The following is a 23,796-nucleotide window of genomic DNA, read 5'->3' on the forward strand; positions in this document are numbered from 1 at the left end:
CCGATCATAACTTAAAAAGAGGTTACAATGTTATAAAGATTCCAAGAAAGCCTCGTTAATTTTTATTTTGTGGTATAGGAGATGTGGATAAAGGAGTTCCATTATTATTGTAGATAGAATGGCAGTGTCCATGTTTTTCTATGGGAAACCTCAAATATTTGTCCGATCAAAACGTAAAATATGAGGTGCAAAGTGGCACAGTGTAATAAAGATTTGGTGAAAGTTTAATAAAATTGCATCTAGTGGTGTAAGAGTAGTTACGGATAAGGAATGGCTACCCCAAGTGATTCGGAAGTACAGAGGAAAATAAAGACCTACTGACGGAACGACGGACACCCCATTCACTGTATACCCCCTTTTGGATACCCCCATCACTGTTCATCCCCTTTTTCAATCGGGAGTTTGATAAAACCTTCGAACAACAATAGTGTGTTTTGTGCATGATGTTTGCTTACAAATGCCTCGTCTCCAGGAACTTTATCTTTGTTTATGTAATAACAGTTTCCCTCGTAAATTTGAAATGGAGATGAACATATGTAGGCTGTAAATATATATCTTTTTATTGTAGAACGAGGCACTTGAATTTTAGACAAGTATAGCTAAATGTTCAGCAAGATAGAATTATTCGGCTTTAGATATTGAATAACGTTTTATCATTTTCTAACTAGAGAGCTACAAAATACGCTTTTACTTTTTAATGACAATATTATTAAATTTATATGCACCGTGTAGTCACAGTCCTCAAAGATGAAAGAAAAATTGATTTCTTATCGGAAAATAAATATGGATTAGCCTCGTGATCAAGGACTTCATGGAAGATTTGACAGGTCTGGACGATTTCCATATATGGATGTCAAGAACGATAACTGAACGTTCCGCTTAAATTATAATCGCTAAATGCACACTTGTGTATGAATATTGAACGCAAGAAAGATAAGTTTGATCAGTATTAAACATTATACATGTACATTAAACATTATATTTATGCCCCCGTATCGCAGATTTAGGGGTAAGTAGTGTTTGCCCTGTCCTTCCGTCTGTTTGTCCGCAAAAACTTTCACATCGCCCATAACTTTTGATTGGTTGGAGCTATGGCTTTCATATTTCATATGTGTATTCCTTGTGACAAGACCTTTCTTTGAGTACCATCATATTTGACCTTTTGACCTTGACCTTAGAGTTTGACCCAGTTTTGCAAAATGTTATCGAACTTTAACCTTGGTCATAACTTTTGAAACGGTTGGTGCTAGGGCTTCATACTTCACATATGTAATCCTTGTGACAAGACCTTCCATTAGATACCAACAACTTTGACCCTTTGACTTTGACCTTGGAGTTTGACCTACTTTTGAAGAACTTTAACCTTGGCCATAACTTTTGAATGGTTGGTACTAGGGCTTTCATTCTTCACATATGTAGTCCTTGTGACAATACCTTCCTTTTGATATCAACAACTTGAACGGTTGGTGCTAGGGCTTCATACTTCACATATATAATCCTTGTAACAAGACCTTCCAATAGATATCAATAACTTTGACCCTCTGACCTTGATCTTGGAATTTGACCTACTTTTGGAAAACTTTAACCTTGGACATAACTTTTGAACAGTAGGTGCAAGGGCTTTCCTATTCAACATGTTTATTCCTTGTGGCAAGGCCTTCCTTTGGATACCAATAATTATAATCCATTGACCTTAACCTTGGAGTTTGACCTACTTTTGAAAAAACTTTAACCTTGGCCATAACTTTTGAACGCTTGGTGCTACGGCTTTCATATTTCACATGCGTATTTCTTGTGAGAAGGCCTTTCCTTGGGCACAATTAATTTTGATCATTTGACCTTGATGTTTGACTTGTTCTCCTGTAAATCATCCACTTCTGTACTGTATCTGAATGTATATTGTATTATATTGTATATACTGATAAGCTGTTAAGCTTAAAGTAACAATAAAGAAGAAGACTTCCTTTTGAAAAAAAACTTTAACCTTTTCCATATCTATTCAATGGTCGCTACTAGGGCTTTCATATTTCAAGGGTATATTCCTCGAGACAAGACCTTACTTTCGGTACCAACATATTTGATTTGCAATTAAGAAAGTTTAACCTTTGCTATAAGTTGCCATACGGGGGCATCAGTGTTTCACAAACACAATTTGTTTTCATCTGGTATTGGTTTTACTCAAACTCTTGCGTAAATCGTTATACAAATATATAAACACACTGTCAGGATCTGCCATTTTACAATACATGAGTCTGAGAATTAAATATTGTATTGGTACATGCAACAATATTTAGCCTCATAAGGGGGAAAATGTGAAGATGATTAATAGTGATCGATCTCGTAAATCTTATCACCATCAGAGTTGGGGTCAGGTGCACAGGAGGAGGAAGACTCCTGCACTGACAAGGCAGACTGGGCAATCACTGTCAAGGCATATTTGGCAATCACTGACAAGTCAGACTGGGCAATCACTGACAAGTCAGACTGGGCAATCACTGACAAGTCAGACTCGGCAATCCGCAGTCAGCATTAAAAAATGGCATAACATGTACAGCTGGTATGAAACATACCAGCGAAAACATGAAAGTAGAAGATTGCATGGATACCAGAATTGTTTTGAATCTACCCAAAATCTAAATATGGAGATGGTATGGAAATTTAAAAATATGGAAAGAAAAATCCTAATAATCTGTAGTAACGAGGATTTCTTCAAAATCCATCACATTATAAAACTGTAAATAACTATAAATAAATTCAATTAATTAGCTGAGATCTTTTTATGTGTTTTTTTTATTACTTCGAAAAAGGGTTTTATGAAATGCATGATATGTTTACTAGTCAATAATAGAAATGACATACTTACGTACATGTACAACCTTATTAATCTCAATAAATACAAGTGAAATTTTACACTGATTAATATATATACGCAGGAAAGAAACAACATATGGTTCAAATCCGGTAAACACATATAAAACATTTCATTTTATAGCTTTCTAATACGTTCTATTTCCATTAGTGAACTCTTAAGGGGCGCGTTTGGTCGTCTGACTGGGACAGCATGGCGTGGCGGATAATACAAAACATGCCAATCTCAATCCAATTTTAAATGTTAAATGTATTTGTCATTCCAATTAAAGAATAGAACAACTAAAAGACATGTAAGAGAGCGAGAACCCTAAATTTATCATCCATTAATAAAAAATACGACATTTCCGAGACATGTGTATTGTATTTAGATGTACCATACGATAAATAGATACATACGATCAACAATAGATATAAATTGATATCGTTGTCATTCCTACTCTTGATGTATATAAAGTCCACAACAATAAAATATTTCATTTGCATTTTCTTAGGAACTATTCATCGACATTCAACATATTGTTTACATGTTTATGTTACGTTTGTCCCAGAAATCCCGCGAGATTTGTACTTTTTCCGACTTTTTCACGAAAGAGCGACTAAGAAGTATAACTCTTCCGTAGTGGAAATAGAACGTATTGGAATGCTAGGATACCTTTCAAGCATAAATATTCAGCATCCGTTTGAAGAATGCAATGTGAGAGCAGCAGACGTGCTCAAAAGCCAAAATTAAACAATGCATAAAAATTGTGTCAGAATGGATAAAGTGTCTTGGAAATATATTGAAGAAACCGTATTAGAAAGTTAAAAAGCAATATGCGAACACCTGTCCTCACGATAATCAAAAACTAGACTTTTTGATACCGCTTCACAGACAACTGCTTCTTCAATAAAAATGGAACACTGAAATTTTCTTGTGATTGGTCAACAACAAAATTATTTTGTTGAAAATCACTCTGATTCTCTCTACACAAAAGTACCTGAGATTGATATTCACCCTCAAGGATACTATCAAAAGGATGCTAGAGTTCCTCTTTGACAATATTTATGCAATCTTCGGAGACCAGGTCTTCCAACAAACTGTTGGAATTTCGATATGCTCTAATTAGGCTCCTTTATTGGCTGATTTGTTGTTAGATTCCTATATAACGCAGAATTTATTCAAAAACTTCAACATGAGAAGAAGAAAACACTTGCTACGTCCTTCAAATCAACATTCAGATATGTCGACGACGTTTTATCGATTAACAGTAGTGAGCTCAATTCACAATACAACAATACACAATACAACCCATTGAACTTGAAATAAAAATTACCACAGAGTCTGCCACATCTGTTTCATACTAAGTATTTAGATGTTTTTACTGACTATAATAGACGATAAGGGCCAGCTAACAACATAATTGTGTGATAAACGATTTGACTTTGAACAGCGTTTTCATCGTCAACTTTTCTTGTATTAGTAATATGCCAGTTTCACCTGCATATGGTGTATATACTCAAGATCATGCTCCGAGTTCGATTAATTTTTAAACCGAGGCTGGCTACTGACATATAAGTTGATGTTACAGTTATAATTTTATAAGAAAATATATATAAACATATAATTATACATTACAATATAATTATAATAATTATACTTATTGTTATAATGACCTTGACATAACCTTTTCACTGGGTTGTATTTTAGCGGACGTGTTTCTTAATAATTGTTAGGCCTTTGTTTTTATACTGAATTTGACTACGGAATGTTACGTCTACCTGATCAAAACATAAGGACTCACATCAGATGTGACCGGTCAACAGGGGATGCTTACTCCTCCTAGGCACCTGGTCCATCTCTGGAATTTCTGGGGGTCCGTGTTTTATGCCTGTTCACAGATTTGTATTGTTTGTAGATTTTTTGAGATCGATCACTGTTCGCGAATCCATAGGATGCCATTATTATTTGAAATGATTAAAAATGTATTTAAAAAATTACCATATATTATTTGAAAAATTAGAATTTATTAAATGCTTTTCCCGTTAATCCCGTCTAAGTTTCGTACACAATGAATTGATGTTCATCCTGGTTTAATAAACTAGTATTTTATTTTAATTCTCACCAATAATTTCAACATTAATAACTTAAATGATCACTATATGATTATAATGTTCATCATTACCACTATTTAAGTAAATATATTCCAAGTTTAACATGCTCAAATAAAATATTTTCTAATTCCTAGAGGTTCACAATAGTATAGCCGTGTATGGTAATAATTATTCAACCGTAGCACGTAACTATTCCTTTGATCGAAGTTAGATCAGTTTCATGAATGAAAACTTACATTTAATTACTTATCATAATTGAGAAACGTACCTTTTGGTCTTTAAAAGTGTTTGGTGTAAATGTACATTTATGAAAAATTATGATTTGTTAAATATTAACTTACGAAAAGCCCTTTGATCCATAAAAGTGCTTAAATTATCATGCGAGATGATTTGTAGATAAATGAATATGGAATTACATAAACTTCCTTTATCGTTTGTATCGCATGAAACCTGTTTTACAGTTTTAGACCTATCCAAATTTTACGATATTGAAACGCAAGGACCTGGACCATTATTGAGCGTCGGGTTTGGGATTTAACTTTTAAACCGAAAGTAAAACTTTTTCGTTGTTTCACTAGTTGCCAACTCAGAACTCTTTTGTTTGTTCGCTTATAATTTATAAGCAATGAATTCGTGATACAATAACAAGAAATGGAATTGTGTTACTAAATTCCGTGATCCGTCTGTAGATGGATTTAATCTGAAATTATACTTTCATTTTTTCCTGCGTATGTTTGTGAAAACTGTTGTTGCAATGGCGTGGACGGCAAATTTCATTAAAACTACTTTCTTTCTGTGCCTAACAGTCAGGTAATGGCGTGAAAATCTCATGTAATATTTTAAAAGCAGAAACTGTTAAGAATCACCATATTTGACTTATGAAACTCATTTTTGATAACATGTAAAAAATATGATCATCAAAGAAAAGAAATTTTTCAGTCAAAGGTAAATTTCCAAATTTCTCGGCATTAGATGATGAACAAAAACTTGTTTGGTTACTCAATACTGAAGACAAAGAAACTCTTAATTCTGTGGGCAAATTCATAAAAGATAACATGTTGTAGTAGTCATACACTTTTATGTATACAGTATTCCCTTTAACTGAAATACATGTAGTACAATATTATTGTTGAAATGAGCAATGTCATTTACAAATTGTTATATTATCCTTGGCACATCTTTTCTTTATTATTGTAATAATTTCATACTTATCTGTTTCGGGCTCTAAAAATGTAACTAGTTAAAAAATCACCGAATCCACATTCTTTTCTTAAAAGTCCATCTGAAATGCAATTTTGTTCCCTTGCTCGTTGATATATTTTCGAGCGATGTTTGAAAATCTTGTCGGAGTCATATTCGCTGGCCAAACACTTTGCTTTAGTGACTGCACATTTTAAGGCCACTAAAAAAAAACTGAGACTCCCAACTGACATGTTTTCTCTTATATTACACTTTTGAAAAAATAATCCCTTTCTAAACATTGCTTAAATTGACATAGTATATATATAAATTATATAAGTGCAACTGATTAAAACATGAACGAATCGCTGGTATTCTGTGATGAAATATCATAATATTTTAAAATATATCTCCATGCCATATTTCCAAATCTAGTTTACGACTACATGTAAAATGCATTTATTTACAGCTCGATTGTAAATTGCAAAAGGTCCAGTGGCTGTCACACAAAACCCAGAAAGGATATTTATTCTGCTGAAGAGAAATGTTCATTTGCAAAACACAGTCGTGAACAGAAAAATGTTAGACTCGCAGAAATGGAAAACAAGCTGAACAATTTACAAAGAGACTTGGAGAACACGGGAAAGGAGTGTGATTTAAGAAGTGAAAGCAATAAACAGCAATTAGAACAAAAAATGGTTTCTTTAGAAAGTGCACTGAACGAAGAAAAACGAAATACCATAGAAATTCAGAACAATATCAGGCGGTTCGAAGAGATGTTGAAGACTTACCAACACACGGGCCAAAGAACCAGAGATATGAGTGATAAATTAAACTTAAATATAACTCTTCTTCATTCCAAGACTTTAGAATTGGAGAAAGAATTCACGGAGCGCTTAGGTGATTAATTTCAACCAATAACATTTACATAGAGAATAATACATACCCTTTTACATATCACATCCTGTATCAGCCCGAGATACCAATATCAGCCAGATGGCCGAAGGTCCGAGGGCTGATACAGGATGTGATGTGGAAAAGGGTATGTTTTATTATGTTTATTACATACTTAGTAATAATTAAAATACAGCACAAATCAACTTGAGAAAAAACAAATAAATAATCATGCACTGACTACTGACATGTACGTATCTTATTGTATCAAAGAACAGTAATTTGAAATTAAAAGAATGTGAACCTAAAATATGTGCATTTTATTTTAAGTACTTTTTTTAAAGATTTAATTTACAAGGGGTGTGATATTAATCCATATCAGCCCCGCAGATCCATATCAGCTCTGCAGGGCTGATACGGCTATTGTGATGTCAGGCATATCGCGTGTGCAAAAATCCAGTATTTATTTCTAAGTATGTAATAAATTTATATATTTGTTTTTGAAAAACTTATAAACGTAAATTGCGTTAAAAGTGATACCTGTATTAAATTACAAGTAAATAAGTACATTGTATTCATACAACATAAAAAATCATCTTTTTTTTTAAAGATCAAAGTTCGCAAGCAAACAATAAACTGAAGGATCGTATAGGTAATTTACAAAATATCGTCGCCGACAATGGACATACAATCAAAATACAACAAGAACTGATAGAAAGTTTACAGAAGAAAAACATGGAGATGCGAGAAAGCTTAGCTCACCTGACGGGTAATTTATCGGAGGTGAGAAAGACTGCAGAGTATTTTGGAGGTAAAATTCCAGACTTGGATAGTAAGCTCACATTGAATGATCTCAACATACAGGAAATGGTCGCATGTGAGTTTTAGTTTCTAACACGATAAATTGAATATCTCACTCTTAATGTAGATTGTAAAAACTTTACTTTTCAAAAAATAACTGACAATTGTTTTTTTTTAAATACTATTTTAGATGGGAGATTTGTTTTTGTAATTTTGGTGTTGTTCATGGTAATTGTATATGCGTACAGACGAAGAATGTATCAAGAAAGAGAGGCAAAAGAGTCAGCTCCACAAAACAACCCCGTCCCGTTAGAACCAACACCAGGGCAATACAAGGCGGATCCTCGTAGAATGGTTAAGGTATATTCGCCAGTTTTACATGTACCTCTTGTGAATTTAGCTTTTCAATCTCATATTCTTCAGAACTTTTTACACCCACGATAATATTTAATTTTATTAAATAATATGTTTATTGTAAGCAAATATAGCATTCTTTAAACAAAATCATGTACAGATATAATTAAGGACATATGCAACGTAGTTTGACCTTTATTGTCCTTTTCCCTGGAGTTGAAGAGTTCCAATACTTAAAGGAAATGCGTGCTACATTTTAATGTCTATATATGCTGCTGTACATTTCTCCTAAAACAAATTTGGATAAACAAAACATCTAGAATATATATTTAGTAATTTTTGTGTATTTTTTTTGATTTATACAAGAATTTTCATCTATTGATACATTTTCAAAACCCCTGGTAATGCATGCTGATTTTTTGTCTACGAACATCTGATGGCACTATAATCTTAAATTAAGAATATCTTGAAAAAATATCAGTAGGTAAGGTACGTTGCGTATGTCCTTAAATCTGAGAATAAATATTTTAGCACACTTCAAAAGAGTTTCCGGTCTCTAGGAGACTAGAAAATTCTGTGGGTATTGTAAGCTTCGGTGAGTCCGGAAGTGACGTCCATAGAGAAATCATTGACTCTGTTATATCGAAAGCCAAGATTTCAGTAAGGGTGAGTCCCATTCATATGAATGCTAGAATTCTGATGTCGGTAGTTTACAATCTCACATAATAATTTACAATTTAGGTATTTTGATAGACGTTTTACAACTTTATTTTAAGATTAGACATACCAAAGTGAAACAAGAGGACGAAATCTCGATGATTCCTCCATCAAAGATAGTTTTTGTTTTTGTGGACGCCAATAGCCGCCATATTATCCTGGAGAACCCGGATCAGGAGATCGGTGATTTCCGGAGACAGACCACCGAGGCGATTCTCGGAATGGGATGTAAGTAAACAAACCAAATACACTGATAAATACAGAACATTTACTACATAATTCTGCAAAAACCGTATATATACAAGATGGAAGATTGGAAATTCTGTCCATAAAAAGATTAGTCGATGTAACCTTGTTGAATATAATCTCTGTTATTCTGTTTTTAATAAATTTGGCCCTTTTAGAAATGATGCATCTGTATAAGAAATATTTTTGCCTTAGTTTTAAGGAGGAAGTGAATTGAAAGGGGCTTTTATAAAACTTTGAAATTTGCAGGTGACGTATTTGTGTTATACGTCAGGGATGAGGGAGTTCCGGGAGAATCTCTTTACCACAATAGACTGACCTCCATAGAACGTCATCAACTTCTGTCGTCACTGAAGTCAAAGAACCGTGTCCTTAGTCTGAATCTCGCTCTCTCTGATTATCAGAAAAGGTTTCTTACAGAAGAACTTCAGAAGACCTTTAATTAAGATATTGTCATACTCTATATTGATAATATACTCTTGCAAAGGAGTTTGTACTAATACCGGTGATGAGTGTCTGAATTGGTTTTTTTTTTTTTGCAACATACATCATGATACATGTATGTTTTGATTCCTGCTTTATTTTTTTTTAAGTTTTAACAAACATGTACTGCTAACAATCACTGTGGTATTTTGTGATAAATTAAATCGTGTTTTACTACATCTTTGTCTTTTGTATAAATAAAAAAAGAACGGATATTTCATATACATAAAATGTACTAAATGCAAAAGTTGTAAGATGAATGCAGGTCCCGGTGATTTTAGGAAATCGGTAGCCTTTTTATACTCGTACGCCTGTCTTTTGATGGAACATCACGGTACGGACGTTCCCGTCCATCTATCTGTTAGCTTATGCAAATTTAGTTAATAACTTTTACTGTGAGACCTATAATCAAGTTGATACATGTGTCGCAACCCAAAGTAGGTCTTAATAACCTTAATTTAGAAATGTTATGGTTATCATAGCCGAATTGTTTCCGTAGCCCGCATCATACGTTGTACAGTGTAGCCCGCATCATACGTTGTACAGTGTAGCCCGCATCATACGTTGTAAAGTGTAGCCCGCATCATACGTTGTATAATGTGAGATCTATGACCATCAAACCAGTTCATTTGATGTATCTTGGGGGAAGGTTTGTCATGACCCATATCAAGGTCACATTAACCTAATTCTGAAATTCCACAGGTACATGGTCTACATGTCCTTAGTCAAATCATATTCGGATCAGATCTTGTAAAACTTAGAATCATCAGGTATGTCGTGACCCAAACGTTAGAATCATCATGTCGTGACCCAAACGTAGGTCATAACGACCTCGTTTTGAAATTCTTTAGCTATTATTTCTGGGTCATATCAGCCTAGGGCTCAGACATTGTCAGTTGACGAATCTTGAATTGTGGTGTTTGACGTATCAGCCTAGGACTATCAAACATTCAGTTGACGCATTTTGTGTGAAGGGTGTTGGACGTATTAGTCTTGGACTATCAAACATTCAGTTGACGCATCTTGTGTAAAAGGGTGTTTGACGTATCAGTCTATGACTATCAAACATTCGGTTGACGCATCTTGTGTGAAGGGCGTTTAAAGCTAAAGAGGGTTACTTTGGCTCCCTTTTGCATTACTGGCTATGTGTTTAAAAATAACTTCCGGTTTGTTACGTTATCTTTATTCCAGTGTGGTTGCAAATGACAGGGACACACCTTGTGTATATCTACATGTAAATAAATATGCAACATGGAGTTGCAGATTGAGGTATTTTGTACCCTATCAATGGATGTTTTTGGTGAGGGAAAAGAATGCTTCAAGCCATCATAGACTGTACAAAGTCGAAATATTATAGAGCCAATTAAGCTAAAATAAAATTACTTGTATATCAGTTACAGTTCAGTTGGATATTGCAATTGGATATACAATATAACGCTTACTTTCAGTTTATTTATTGCTATAAGCAATATAACATGAAGAAGTAAAATAAGTTAAAACTTAAAGGTTTTGAGCAATTTTTGGTTTACTATACATACATCTAGTTAACAATGTTAAAGTAATCTGTGTCATTTGATACACATCGTCATTTCATTTACTGCGCAACCTAAAGCCGCAGACCGGAAGTATGCTGTTGGCGTTGGCTTCACCTCGGTGCAGGCAGAACATGTACATGTATGATCAATGAAGATAGTAAATGATTCCCGAGTAATAATATATAGAACTATACAATCATAAGTTTATTTTGATTAGCTAAACCATTTCCAGGCGTAAGCCCTCGTCATATCTATCTGTGTGTTTCATTTTTACGAAAAACATGGTGTCGATGAGAAGAACACACGCGGTGAGATACATGACTCCAATCGGTATTAAACTGGCAATGATAGAGGTATAGAACCAGGCTGGAAAAAATATAGTTGACTGAATTATCTCAAATGCAAATCTAGGCACACTTGAGGTCAATTTTTTATAGCAAAAAGAATTAGAAAGTGAAAGTGTAAAAAGAGCCTGCTAGATTTAAACCTGAAATGTACTCTAGATAGACACATTCATTGAATCAATCTTACAGTAGTCTTTTTTGGGGTCTAACTCTTAAGGATTGAGTGTTTACAAAATATCCAGTAAGATTTACTCGAGCTCTAACAATTGATTACATACTTGGTGGTTTGTATAAAAACTTTTCTTTGATCTGCTCCACGTCGATCTTCAGTATACCCTTAACTGTCCCATACCCGTCCTCACAGCACACAGTCAACATATAGGAGTTCCACGAGTTGTAGTCAAAGACTGGCTTCTCCGTGGTGTATAAGAGAAAGTTTGTATTGTTGATAAGTCTAATCTCAAAGTTCTGGGTCTGGGGCCGAACGCTTTCTAAGGTACAGCAGACTGGGTCAGGGGGCACTGTCGGGTCATAAACAGCCACTGGGTACACAAAAACATTACCCCCAGTGTTCTCCAAAAGCGACAGCTCTTTAGGGAAATTTGTAATGATTGGAGGCTATAAAAGAAGTCAAAATCTTCAGATTATATTAAGATTTCAAATGTTTTGAGCTTCAAAGAGGAGTAAACGTTAAAGCACAAGAACTCTTGACTACAGTAAACATGGCTGATGACCTCATGTGTGGTAGGAACAATGAAAATTAAATATGGTATACATAGGAATTTACCCCATTAAAGGTTTCCACCGAGAAGGTAGTGGACGCGGTCCAGCGACAGGTGTCCACCGCCCTAAGAACCGCTTTGTATCCTGCCATTCCCTGGGCGGATTCTGACGGCTCTAACTGTCTGGCCACTTGTATAAAACCTTCAAGAAAAAACAGCAACACTTAATCATGTATTTATTTTTCCTTTTATTTGTTAATTTATACATTTATTTTCCTGACAAAGAATGCCATAAAACTGATCAGACAATTGATTTTATTACATTAGCATATATATAGCTACATGTACCTATAGGAAACTAGAAACTAGAACAATAATAATAAATATACATACTATAGGATTCGTTGAGGTCAATATAAGCGTTTGGTTGTTGCCATGTCAGCGTGATATTTTCTTTGTAATCTACACCTGTCAATTCATACGATGAAAAACTGGTTCCTATTGGCCAATGATCTGCAGCGGCAGTCAGGTAGAGCGACTCGACAAACTGCACCTGAGTATCTGACAGGAAGTAATCCGAGTTAGTGATGTTGTACTGTTAGTGTACTTAAATAAAATTACGCTACAAATCCAAGCAATCTTTTTAGCCGTTAATACTTCATATATACTCACTATTATTTGCATATACTTTTAAAGTATATCCTCTATTAGTTAATTGTGTGACATTTTCATTGGTTTCATTGTCGTATCTAACCGACCAATCAAATTGCATGTATTCATAGATATCATCTGATTGGATGGTAGCGTAGATATTCTGAGGACAGAATCGGTCTTTTAGAAGGTCACATGGCTGATAAGATATAATATTCTGTGTCGACACTCGCCTGAAAATAACAAACCATCAAAGAATTGAAGTCCTGTTATCGCTTTCCAGAATCTTTGTGGATGTACAAGGATGAGACAAAGTAACAACCCATTCAACAAAACTCAAGACAAAAACAATATTCGACTCACAATATAATAGCAAGGGTTGTCTTTGTCGTGCCAACACCTTTTTATGGTAAGAAACCTAAGTTTCAACATTTAATCCTAATGCCAATCTGATATATGATTTGGAGTAGAAATGTTTTTTTCCTGCATGTAACCTCTCTCTCTCTTTCTCTCTTCCACATTTCCAATGACAACCACTTTTGTAATATTTAAAGAGTTTTTGTCAAGGAATTTGATTTCAGAATAAGTAATTACAGAATTTGTTCTTTCTTGTATATTCACTGTCGATTATTTTTAACCTACATACCGGTATTACATGATAAAGTTCATAGTTACCATCCGATCCTGTCATGCTCTACAATGGAAATTCTCTCTTCCTCTGGTACTGTGAAGTTGATGGACTTTATGGTGCCATTTAAATCAGATGCTGAAATGAATCATCAACTAGGGAGGGGATAATCAAATCAAGGTAATGTTAAACATAAAAATTCAAATGACATCATTAATTTTAATTCAGTTCAAGGTCACTATACAATCCACCTAACGACACTCTGGAAGAGAAATAAAAATTAAATTGGGTGTATTCCAGATATGAATTAATACCATGCATGTTCTGTTTTTGTCCTTGATTTTTGAGTTGCATGAAAGCCTTAGTTCAAAATCACCCAGGAAACTTTATGAATGAAGTGTGAATTGCTCTTGGTCTCGGAAGAGAGACCATGTTCCAGTATAACATAGATCTGTGAGAAAGGAACTTTCTTCAACAATACAACACATTCTTTACCCTAGTGTGCTATATATGGGTGAAGTATAAATGATATCTGGCAAGGGGAGAAATCTTGACAGATAAGTCAGGGGGACAAAGGGACCTTTACGGTGCCCACAGAGAGATGCCTTTATTGAATTACCTATAACCTCTACAACATTTATGCCTTTGAGTTCGTACGTGTTTCCCGACTTCTTGGACCAGACCATGAATTCTACCTTTCCTACAGCACAAGGGTAGAATTCCCAGGCGGAAATTACACCACAGCAATTAATCTGGAAGAGCGGATCGTCCATCAAATACATCACACCTACAGTAATAATATGACTTTTTTATTTATTGTAAACCCTCATTTATACGTAAATATACAAGAAAATTAAAAAAAGTATGTAAAAGAACAAGAGACTCATTGCCACATGGCTCTTCTGAGTCCCCTTCAAATGGAACCCACTATTGGTTTTATAACCTTAAAAGTCTGTGGTTTCAACAAATTTAATCTATAATATACTGATATTTGAGATCTTATATATACATATATCAACTTTTTTGTTCTTGAGAAATTCTACATTTCCCGGTATTTACTTAGATTTCTTAGCTTAGTAGAGTTTTGATTGAGATGGTCTTTTTTTTACTATTCATCATTCATTGTCGCTGGGATGGGACATGACTATTCATCTAGAAATATACATGTAAGACCGTCGCCCAAAGCTGTACAATGTTAATTTCAAACTTATCTCGTATCTTAAGGGAAGGAGTCGAAAATGTGAAAAATTAAGAAAAAAGACAGACGGACGACGGACAAACTAGATCAGAAAAGTCCAAAGGTTGTAAAACCTTAATTTACCGATTTCGGTTTCACAGACTTCAGTGGTAGCAGTTGCCTGAGCCGGGTCTTCAAAGTATAAAAAATTAGGTCGGAAACAATCTGCAAGTATACCATAAAACTTTAAACAACCAATAACGGTCAATATTTTAGGACACTTTCTTTAATAGTATACATTTATTGACTGAGTTCGAGGGCAAAATGCGTTTTGTCGGACCCAAGAACCAAACTGTTTGCCTGAGGCCGTTAGGCCGAAGGCAAACAGTTTGGTTCGAGGGGTCGACAAAACGCATTTTGCCCGATCGAGAACACAGTCAATAAATGTTTTGTTATACCTTTTATTTATTTATTTATTTATTTTTTTTTTTTTTTGGACATACATTTATGTCGAACACCAACGAAGGCAAATGAGATTTAGCTGACCCCGCCCATTATGTGACGTAAGCGGTCCAACATCTCATCGACAGGTCCAATATCTCACTCCGCGGTCAAACCTCGATTTTTTTTTTATGCTCGCTCGTAAAACATTGGACATGTTAGACTTTTATAAGTATTGATTTATATAGGAACACATTTTTAAAGGTATAACAATATAAAATATTGCCGAAAACAACGAGATCATGTAGACCTAGAATCCCTCAAAGACAAAATAAATAGATGTATGGATTGTTACATATATTTTTGGAATTCTTTTAGTTGTGAACGATGCAAACATTTATATCAAAACTCTTAAATATTAAGAATTTGTAGACTTTTAAGCAAGGTGAAGAGGATGACGAGAAAAGAGTTGCAAGCCTTCTCTCTTTTTATGTATCAGTCGAAAACGATATACATATACTTAAAAACAGCTTATTGAGACAAAAGGGTTACATCATCGATATCATGTAGTGCATATTAGAATACAAAAATAGGAAAAAGGTGTGTCGACCCCAGTTTTAAAAAGAAAAAAAAATGGAAGGGAGATCCAGCCCCACATGCAGTACCTGTTGTCTAACCGGCATTTTATTGCATTATTACTTACAGTATTTAGATTGAGCAGGATCCACTGTAGGACAACCAGAGAACTTTTGGTAAAAAGCTTCTGCCTCGCTCTCTGAATCTAAACTCGCCCATGTACTCCCGGTGTAAAAGCCCCCGTCGGACCCCACGATATTGGCCACTTGACCAGTGGCGCTGCGCACCCCGATTGCCCAGAAATAATTTTCACCAGCGTTTCGCAAGTTCAACGCAGTATTATAAAGTTTGTTATTGTTTAACTCCTCACTAAAAATAGAATCTGTCGTGAAAAAGTAGATGTTGGGAGCGTCAGAGCGGTCACCACTACTTGAAACGAAGTGCTTTTGGGCCTCCTCAATGCCCATGTGTATATAATCCGTGTCGTTTTCGTAGATCCAAGAATTCCTTGAGGGACTTACACTGTTGATTTGATTTTGGATACTGGAAGTTGTAGTGTGATCGTCTAAATCAAACCTATGAAGAGCGTTTTCATGATAGGTGACAAGGCCTATTCTTATCCCATTGTCTTTGTTAATGTAAAGTTTTCCTACTATTCTGCTGAGGACAGCCTTTTGGGTGTTAAAGTCGTTATATTGATGATCAGTGCTGTAAGAATCTTCCATGATGAAATATATGTCCGCTCTCTCGAACGGTCGGCACCAAGACTCTGCAAGAAATGAAATTTTTTCTTATCATTACTCTATGCCTGGCTTAAAATGTACATCTGTTGGTGTTATTGCATCGTCGGAAACCCACGGTCGGTCTCGCTTCTCTTAGGTAAGGGAAGCGAGACCGACCGTGGGTTTCCGACGATGGTGTAATTGTTTAGATGTTAAAAGGATCACAGGTCTTGAATCTTAGAACGTCCTCTCCTTTATGACAACTAATTGCATAAAATATGTTCAAAAAAATTAAATACATTGCATGGGACGAAAGGTCAAATTTCATTTTCGTAAATACTAATCGAGTTATCTCCCCATAATGAACTAGAAGTTTTGAAAGGAATACGTGTCGCCTGCTCTATAAAATCATTAAAATTAATGTAAATAAATCTAAGAGAAATGTGATATTTATTTGCTACTGGCATTATAGTTCATGCATTTGCCTGCAAAGAAAAAAAAATCCACTTTCAAAAACGATGACCGTTCACGGTGGCTCAGTCGGAAGAGCGCCCGCTCCGTGATCGGGAGGTCGTGAGTTCCAGCCGCGACTGACCTAAGTCGATAAACAGGAATAGATATGGGTTACCCCATACCCAAGATATTCGACTTTTAATTTATTCGAATTTTCATTGTGCTCAGATGATTTCTAATAAAAAAAAAGTATTTACTGACAAAACGTCAGAGATACTCAAGCTGTAGAAAGTCATAATAAGAGTGCCATAAGTATCCTAAAACGACAAAATATTTAGGCTACTGAGTTTCAACATCTTTTGTTGAATAAAATATGCATGTACTAGGAAACAAACTGCATGTACATATATAACGTTAGATGCATGTAGTGACTATCACAAAGTTGCACATGCCTAAAAAATAGTTAAAATTTCACATAGAACATAGACTAAATATAATTAATCGTATAATTTTAAAAATGTATTTAACACCTCACTCATTTTCAGGAACATTTAATCCAAATAGCATGTTACAGGCCTGTAGCAACGTTTTCAAAGTGAAGGGGGGGGGGGGGGGCTCCGAAAAAATCCCGCGTACTTTGGGCCTGTGCTACATGTGTATACCATCTAACTTTCCAATGATATAATCTTCTGTAAAAAAAAATCCAAAACAAGTCCAAGCCGTTATGGATTATCAAAGATAGCCGAATTTTTTTAAATAGCAAAACTATAGATCTATCCTGGATAGATTTTAATTTATTTTTTAATTTTGTGCTATTAAATTACTATCACCCATAGTATAAGCAGATGTTAAAGATGGTCAACATGTCACCTTTTAGAATAAATGAACTTGTAATCAATGAACTTGTCCAGAGATGCATTGACGGCCGTTGTTAAACGCAAAGGAAAGCGCGAGATCGGTTGCGGCTATGGAGCATCACTGAATATTCCTTCGTCATAGAATAAAATCCGACATTTAACACTTAATATAGATTCTGATTAAACAGATATTTTGAAGATAAACTTAGTATATTTTCGGCGGTGCCCGGTTTGGACAAATTATATATTTTACTTGTTTTATCTGCTAAATACCTAGAAGAAGAGAAGATTTTCCAAGAATGAATGCACTTTCACTATCTAATCAATAGAGTCCCCCTTCCGTAGGACCCCTCACCCTGGGGCCACAAATTTTACAATTTTGGGAAAAGAATCCTCGATCATCATAACCACGCACCTAGTTAATCTACTTTATATACAGGGGAGAAGAAGATTTTTAAAGAATTTATGCATCTTCCCTATATGGTCATTAGAGCTCCACCCTAACTCCAGAACCCCTGACCCAGGGGCCAGGAAATTCACAAGTATCTTAATGCTTATTACAATCATGCCAACAATTTGTCTGCTTGATTTCCAGGAGTAAAGAAGAAGATTTTTAAAGAATGCAATCATTTTGATGGTTTGGCCCCGCCCTTAAGGACCCAGGGGGCAGGAACTTTAAATTCACAATTTTTGTTCCCCTTCACCCATAGATGTTATATGCCGAAATGGTTCAGCAGTCGCAGAGAAGAAGCTGAAATTGTTCAAATGCTAACGCACGACGACGGACGAAAACGGATAGCAATAGGTCACCTTAGTGACTCAGGTGACAGAATAAAGGGAGTACATGAGCTACCTAACATGTAAGTGAGTATACTAATAAACCAGATGTCTCTGAGGAGAATGTAGCTCTTTGAAGAAACGTAATTGGGTATATAACCTTTGTGTTTTATTTAATCTTATGTGAAATTAAATCATTCTGATAGGAGGTACAAGTAAAATAATGTTTTTGATTTCTAAGTGATGAAATATAGATCATTCCTTTTAGTAAAATTGGAAAATAAAAACTTATTTTGTGTATTTACATGTCTTTTAAGGACGATGTTTATTGATATGAGCTAATTTGTCGTTATACCTTTGAAAATAGTTTTCTATGAAAATGTAAAATTAAAAAAAAATGTTGGATTGGTCGGTGAGATGTTGGACCGTGACTCCGCTACATGTTTTTTACGTCACACTTGATATTAATTTGGCCATCTTAGGCGGGAAATTGACACGAGCCGAAGTGACAGAGTTAAATCTGAATTGTGATTAAATATTGTCATGTGCATCGCAAAGATTAGAAACAGTGCAAGATTTTTATAGGAATGAAATATGGAGATAACGAACAGTAATCGAGCTCAAAAATCTATAAAACCAATACAGATCGAGAGCAGAGCAACACGGAGCTCAAAAAAAAAAAAAAAAAAAAAAAAAAAAAAAAAAAAATCAGAGGTGGGATCAGATGTCATGGAGGAGTAAACATCTCCTGTCGATCGGTCACAAGGAAACGATTTTAAAGATCAAATCATTGATATAAATTGGGTTTTTAGGCAGAATGCAATGGTCTCAGGCAATAATTACATTTTGATTACGGGTATGACAAAACGCATCTTGGTCCCGAGCCCAGTCAATAAATGTGGGAAACATGCCAAAATGAGAGAAGACAAGAATTCAGAGCGTGTTTATGATAAATATATAGAATCGTCCGTTCTACCAATGACAATGAAAATACGAAAACATCCTTTTATTATGAAATTACATGACATTTATCAATAAAGAATTGCACGCACCCAATTTCTTCCATTCAGTATCAGACATGCTTGTAAATAATGTAAACTCCCCCCTAATGATGAACTGTGCTGATAATAAACTTTGGAATTATTTGGTGTTATTTAAATCTAAAAATAATGGTTGCGCACATTGTACACGACGTGTTAAAATTTTGACAGTCAGTTATTTTCAAAAGGTCTCAGTGTCTATTATGGTTGTAACCAATTCTATAATGCATGTATACCAGGCGTGGCTCTTCCGAATCATGATAATGGAATTGTACGTATAATTAAATCAACTTGTTTATCGAGGGAGTTGAAAATGCTTCTGTGGAAACATTGGGAAGGTGTGTCGGGAGACAAGGAAAGAACTGAAAAACCAGCAATAAATCAACTCACACCAGGACCATATACATGCATCAATGATTTCTTTAGACCGAATTCTAAAAAATATGCAGTTTGAAAGTTATCAAGATTTTGAGTTGATATTTATCAACATATTTTCTACATATGGTACGTGCCATTCTCCCACAGGAATATCATTCAAACTAATGATGAACAGAAATCACTGTTTCTTACATTAATGAAGAAAACACATGCCTAAAAATATATATATGGATATATATTGATTATATTCAATTAACTCATCTTTAATTTAATGTTAAGAATACTTATATTTGATATATTTAATCGAGTATTAACTATGTATTGTACCTTAGATTTTTAGAATTAAAGGACAGATCACTTTCAGTGGCGTAGCTAGGTACAAAATGAAGTGCATGCTGAAAGTGGCAGGGGGTTTGGGGCCGCCCTGAGGGCCCCAGTGGGTCCAGGGCGAAGCCCTGGTGGGGGTCCAGGGGGCGAAGCCCCCAGAAGCTCCTGGATTCTGACGATTTTAACACGCATAAAATCATTAAAAAAATCGAAAAAGATGTTGATTTCCATTGGATTCTGTATAGCTTGAAATGGATTACAAGATGCTGATTTCTATATAGCTTGAATTGGATTACGAGATGTTGATTTCTATATAGCTTGAATTGGATTACGAGATGTTGATTACTATATAAAATGTATTTATAAATTTTGTCTATTTGTTGCCTTATTCATTCGTTGTGTAAAAGCTAGGTGACGTCATCCTTCACATAGTCCAATATTATTTTTGGAGTACAATATTAGATATAATACTGTATACTCCTGAAAATGATATTGAACTATAGCTATAGTATGTACAAGACATTTCAAATCTTTTATTTTTTTTGTTATAAAAGAGAAGATCGGATGAAACCTTCATGTATCGAAAGTAATTTTTTAGTACTTTACAGTGAAATAAATTTCAACCAATTTGGGACTTGAATTTAGAATAAATTCATAAGCTATTAATTATTATACATACCGGTATTTGACATGACGTCATATAGGCATCGGGGCATGTTTGCAGGTCACGGAAGATGTTTGATTACTCGCTTTAAAAGATGAAAAAAATTCTTCGCTTTTCGAGAACAAGTAACTGTTTAGAGGTACTCGCTGTATGTCAAATCAAATTTGTTTATATAAAGACAATTTATTCCAATTTTTCATATTGAAATTGCGATAACCTAAAATTTCATTGAATGGGACATCCTAAAAGAACTTCGTTTTAGTGGTTTTCCATATCCTTTCTCTGAACAAAGGTTCTCAACAAATATGTTAGATCCAAATGTGATGTTTTAGAACAATCCTGTGAAATTTCGAAAAGCTGTGAGGAGATTTTGTACTTTTTCGAGAAAAGGTATCTGTTGAAGGTGCTTCTCTTTATATTTTGTACCTAATAAATGAATGGTACGATATTTTTAATCATGGTAGCATTTTGAAGGTGTAATCAAATAAACATACTCCACCAAAGGAATCTACAAAATTTTGATTACTGTCCAATTTTTTACATTGAAGTCTTTGGGCAGTGCATGTTTTACTAAGATATTGTAAAAAGTAATTTGAACTTCATATAAATCTCTTGGTGAAAATATGCAAAAACTCCCTCTTTATTAATATATGAAATAAAATGAATCATTTACAACAGATATTTTGACAAATTTTCTTCTTTTCATCAAGGGCAGATAACTCTTCAAAAACGTTTAAGCAAAATGGCCGGCTTCATATATGTTATCAGTCTTATGAATTTAGTTCATTTCACTTTCATCGTTTTCTAGCAAAATATATTTAACTAATTTAAAATGATTCAAAATCGTTCAATATCCCTTCATTATACATTGAATACCTTAAGCAAGGACAAGCAATAATATATTTACTTTATTGGGCATTTAAATTAGGAGTTACAGGTGTATATCAATATTTCCTTTATTTATTTTATTTCAATTGTAAATACTAGTATTTGTAATTCCGTCATTTTTGTTTCAGAGGTGGAACCAGGATTTTTTTTTCCGGGGGGGGGGGGGAGGAGGGGTGTCTCATGTCAGAATTGGAATTTTTTGCCATGCAACAACCCCCCCCCCTCCCAAAAAAAAAAAACGAAAACAATTTGCCCAAACCTGGAAAACCCCGGGGCTAGGAGGTACTTTTCCTCAAATACCGTTTTATGGTCGATCCGTTTTTACTAAGGGGGGGGGGGGGGTCCAACTTCCAAAGTCTTTCTCCCGTTACTTTTACATAAAAATTTAACAACTCTTAGAATTCCAGCCCCCACCCCGATCCACCCTCTACATATACATCTGCCCCTGTGTTTATTTCAACCTAACCTCACATTAATGTCTTATTTTTTCTGAATGAATGCTATATAAGTGGTAAAGTTGTTATCGATAACTTTAAGCTTCTTGTGCAAAGATTATCGAAATCTATATATATTTGTTTTGTTGGTTTTCATTCAATATGTAGAAAATCAATATTATTTATTATGTTAAAAAGTACTCTCTGGAAGGATTTGATATAATTTATAAGTATATATTAAAACGAAGCATTTATCTGAATAAAATTATGATAAAATTTCTTCTTTTAGTATATTAACATTTGAGATGTTTTAAAATATGAGTCTTGAATCTCAAGAAGTTATATCTTCATCATATTTTTCCCTTTGAACGTTGTCTTACACTTTGAATTAAATATCTCTATCAAACAAGACTGCTGTATTTCTATAATAAGATACAAAGTGCTTTTTCAAATCACCACATTTTCTCTGTTCCAATTTGATTTTTTTGCAAGCTCATCCCTTAATAGCTTATTTACTAGAAAATTCTGAACTCGAAAGGGGAATCCGGTGTAAAATATACTTTCTCATACAAATTCCAATGTTTTGAGTTTTGTAATGTTCAAAATTGTCATCCATGTAAAATTGAATAGTTAGAAAAAATATACACACGTACAGACAAATGGAGGAAAACAGTTGTATTCTAATATTCCAATGGCATACTTTAATGGCCCAGCATTTGATTTACCATAGAAGAAATTGTTTTAAAAAAAAAAGAACACAGAATTAACCCCCCTCCCACACCCACCCCCAAAAATTTAAAAATTCCAAAAGTTCCTAGCTTTATAAATAAAATATACCTGAGAGAGCAAAGTTCCCAGCCAGACAGAAGACCGCTAAAATCCATTTCTCACTCATTATTTGCCCATTTACTGCTACCTTTTAGTCGCTAATTAATTAATTATGTTGTTCTGAAGAGTCTCTTGTTGTTTTGTTTTTTATTGACCTGGTGCATCGTGAACTGATTCCTATCTCTGGGGGTCGCTGTGTCTTTTTGCTTTGGTGTTAAACAGACAAACATTTATCATAAAACATTATCTATCAGAGTATTTGTACCAGATACTGGGTTCAACAATAAGAAACACAGGATTGGATTTTAAATCTAGCTCTTCAGTAATTACGTTAACTTTACTATGTTAATAATATTGCGTAAATATCTTCTTAAGTTCAGTGTAGTTTGATATTTAATCTTTTATACATCATGAAAACAATTAATTATAGAAAGACATAAAGGGGGATATCTCAACAGCACCGATGTTTTAGTTAAGTGATTAGAACAAAAAAAAGTTTAACAATCTATCTTTAAATTAATTTCTTATTACACTTATAGGTGCAAGTGGACACCCCTCTCCATTTTTCACTCTCAGCTAAATATACCCAATGTCCAGGTATTTTCAAACGCGGATCTAGAGGGGTCCGGACCCCCTCCATCCACTTTGATATTCAGAATTATTTTATTTACATAGTGAATGCGACTTGTCCTAGTGGAACCCACTCCCCTTCCCACGG

At 34.5% G+C, this 23,796-nt stretch overlaps 2 protein-coding genes across 3 annotated transcripts; one reads left to right on the plus strand and one right to left on the minus strand.

The window, feature by feature from the left end:
* The first annotated feature begins 5,589 nt into the window (after positions 1–5,589).
* On the plus strand, positions 5,590–9,810 carry LOC133174166 (uncharacterized). 2 transcript variants are annotated; one of them, XM_061309228.1, is made up of 7 exons: positions 5,590–5,772; positions 6,611–7,041; positions 7,646–7,912; positions 8,027–8,196; positions 8,722–8,856; positions 8,967–9,135; positions 9,403–9,810. In XM_061309228.1, the coding sequence occupies exons 1-7, from the start codon at positions 5,693–5,695 to the stop codon at positions 9,597–9,599; spliced, it is 1,449 nt and encodes a 482-aa protein (XP_061165212.1). In that variant the 5' UTR covers positions 5,590–5,692; the 3' UTR covers positions 9,600–9,810. The 2 variants fall into 2 exon arrangements, with proteins under 2 accessions (XP_061165212.1, XP_061165213.1); XM_061309229.1 differs by having other exon boundaries at positions 8,027–8,190.
* A 1,578-nt stretch (positions 9,811–11,388) lies between these two features.
* Positions 11,389–23,148, minus strand: LOC133174071 (uncharacterized). The gene is made up of 10 exons (XM_061309113.1): positions 23,088–23,148; positions 15,838–16,479; positions 14,838–14,918; positions 14,136–14,303; positions 13,564–13,654; positions 12,910–13,121; positions 12,631–12,798; positions 12,303–12,439; positions 11,794–12,133; positions 11,389–11,537 (listed from the first exon to the last, which is right to left on the minus strand). The coding sequence occupies exons 1-10, from the start codon at positions 23,143–23,145 to the stop codon at positions 11,389–11,391; spliced, it is 2,046 nt and encodes a 681-aa protein (XP_061165097.1). The 5' UTR covers positions 23,146–23,148.
* Between the last annotated feature and the right edge of the window lie 648 nt (positions 23,149–23,796).

The sequence above is a fragment of the Saccostrea echinata genome, unplaced genomic scaffold (genome assembly GCF_033153115.1).
Source record: "Saccostrea echinata isolate AGI-Se365-2 ecotype Australia unplaced genomic scaffold, CSIRO_AGI_Sech_v1 ptg000057l, whole genome shotgun sequence".
NCBI classification, from domain to species: domain Eukaryota; kingdom Metazoa; phylum Mollusca; class Bivalvia; order Ostreida; family Ostreidae; genus Saccostrea; species Saccostrea echinata.

Excerpts from the sequence above, each read along its gene's own strand:
- LOC133174071 (XM_061309113.1), bottom strand. The coding sequence starts at position 23,145 with ATGAGTGAGAAATGGATTTTAGCGGTCTTCTGTCTGGCTGGGAACTTT. Across the intron at positions 13,122-13,563 it reads GAGCATGACAGGATCGGATG|GCGAGTGTCGACACAGAATA; the intron begins GTAACTATGAAC and ends TGTTATTTTCAG. Across the intron at positions 12,440-12,630 it reads TGACCTCAACGAATCCTATA|GTTTTATACAAGTGGCCAGA; the intron begins GTATGTATATTT and ends TTTTTCTTGAAG.
- LOC133174166 (XM_061309228.1), top strand. The coding sequence starts at position 5,693 with ATGTTTGTGAAAACTGTTGTTGCAATGGCGTGGACGGCAAATTTCATT. Across the intron at positions 5,773-6,610 it reads TTTCTGTGCCTAACAGTCAG|CTCGATTGTAAATTGCAAAA; the intron begins GTAATGGCGTGA and ends ATTTATTTACAG. Across the intron at positions 9,136-9,402 it reads GGCGATTCTCGGAATGGGAT|GTGACGTATTTGTGTTATAC; the intron begins GTAAGTAAACAA and ends TGAAATTTGCAG.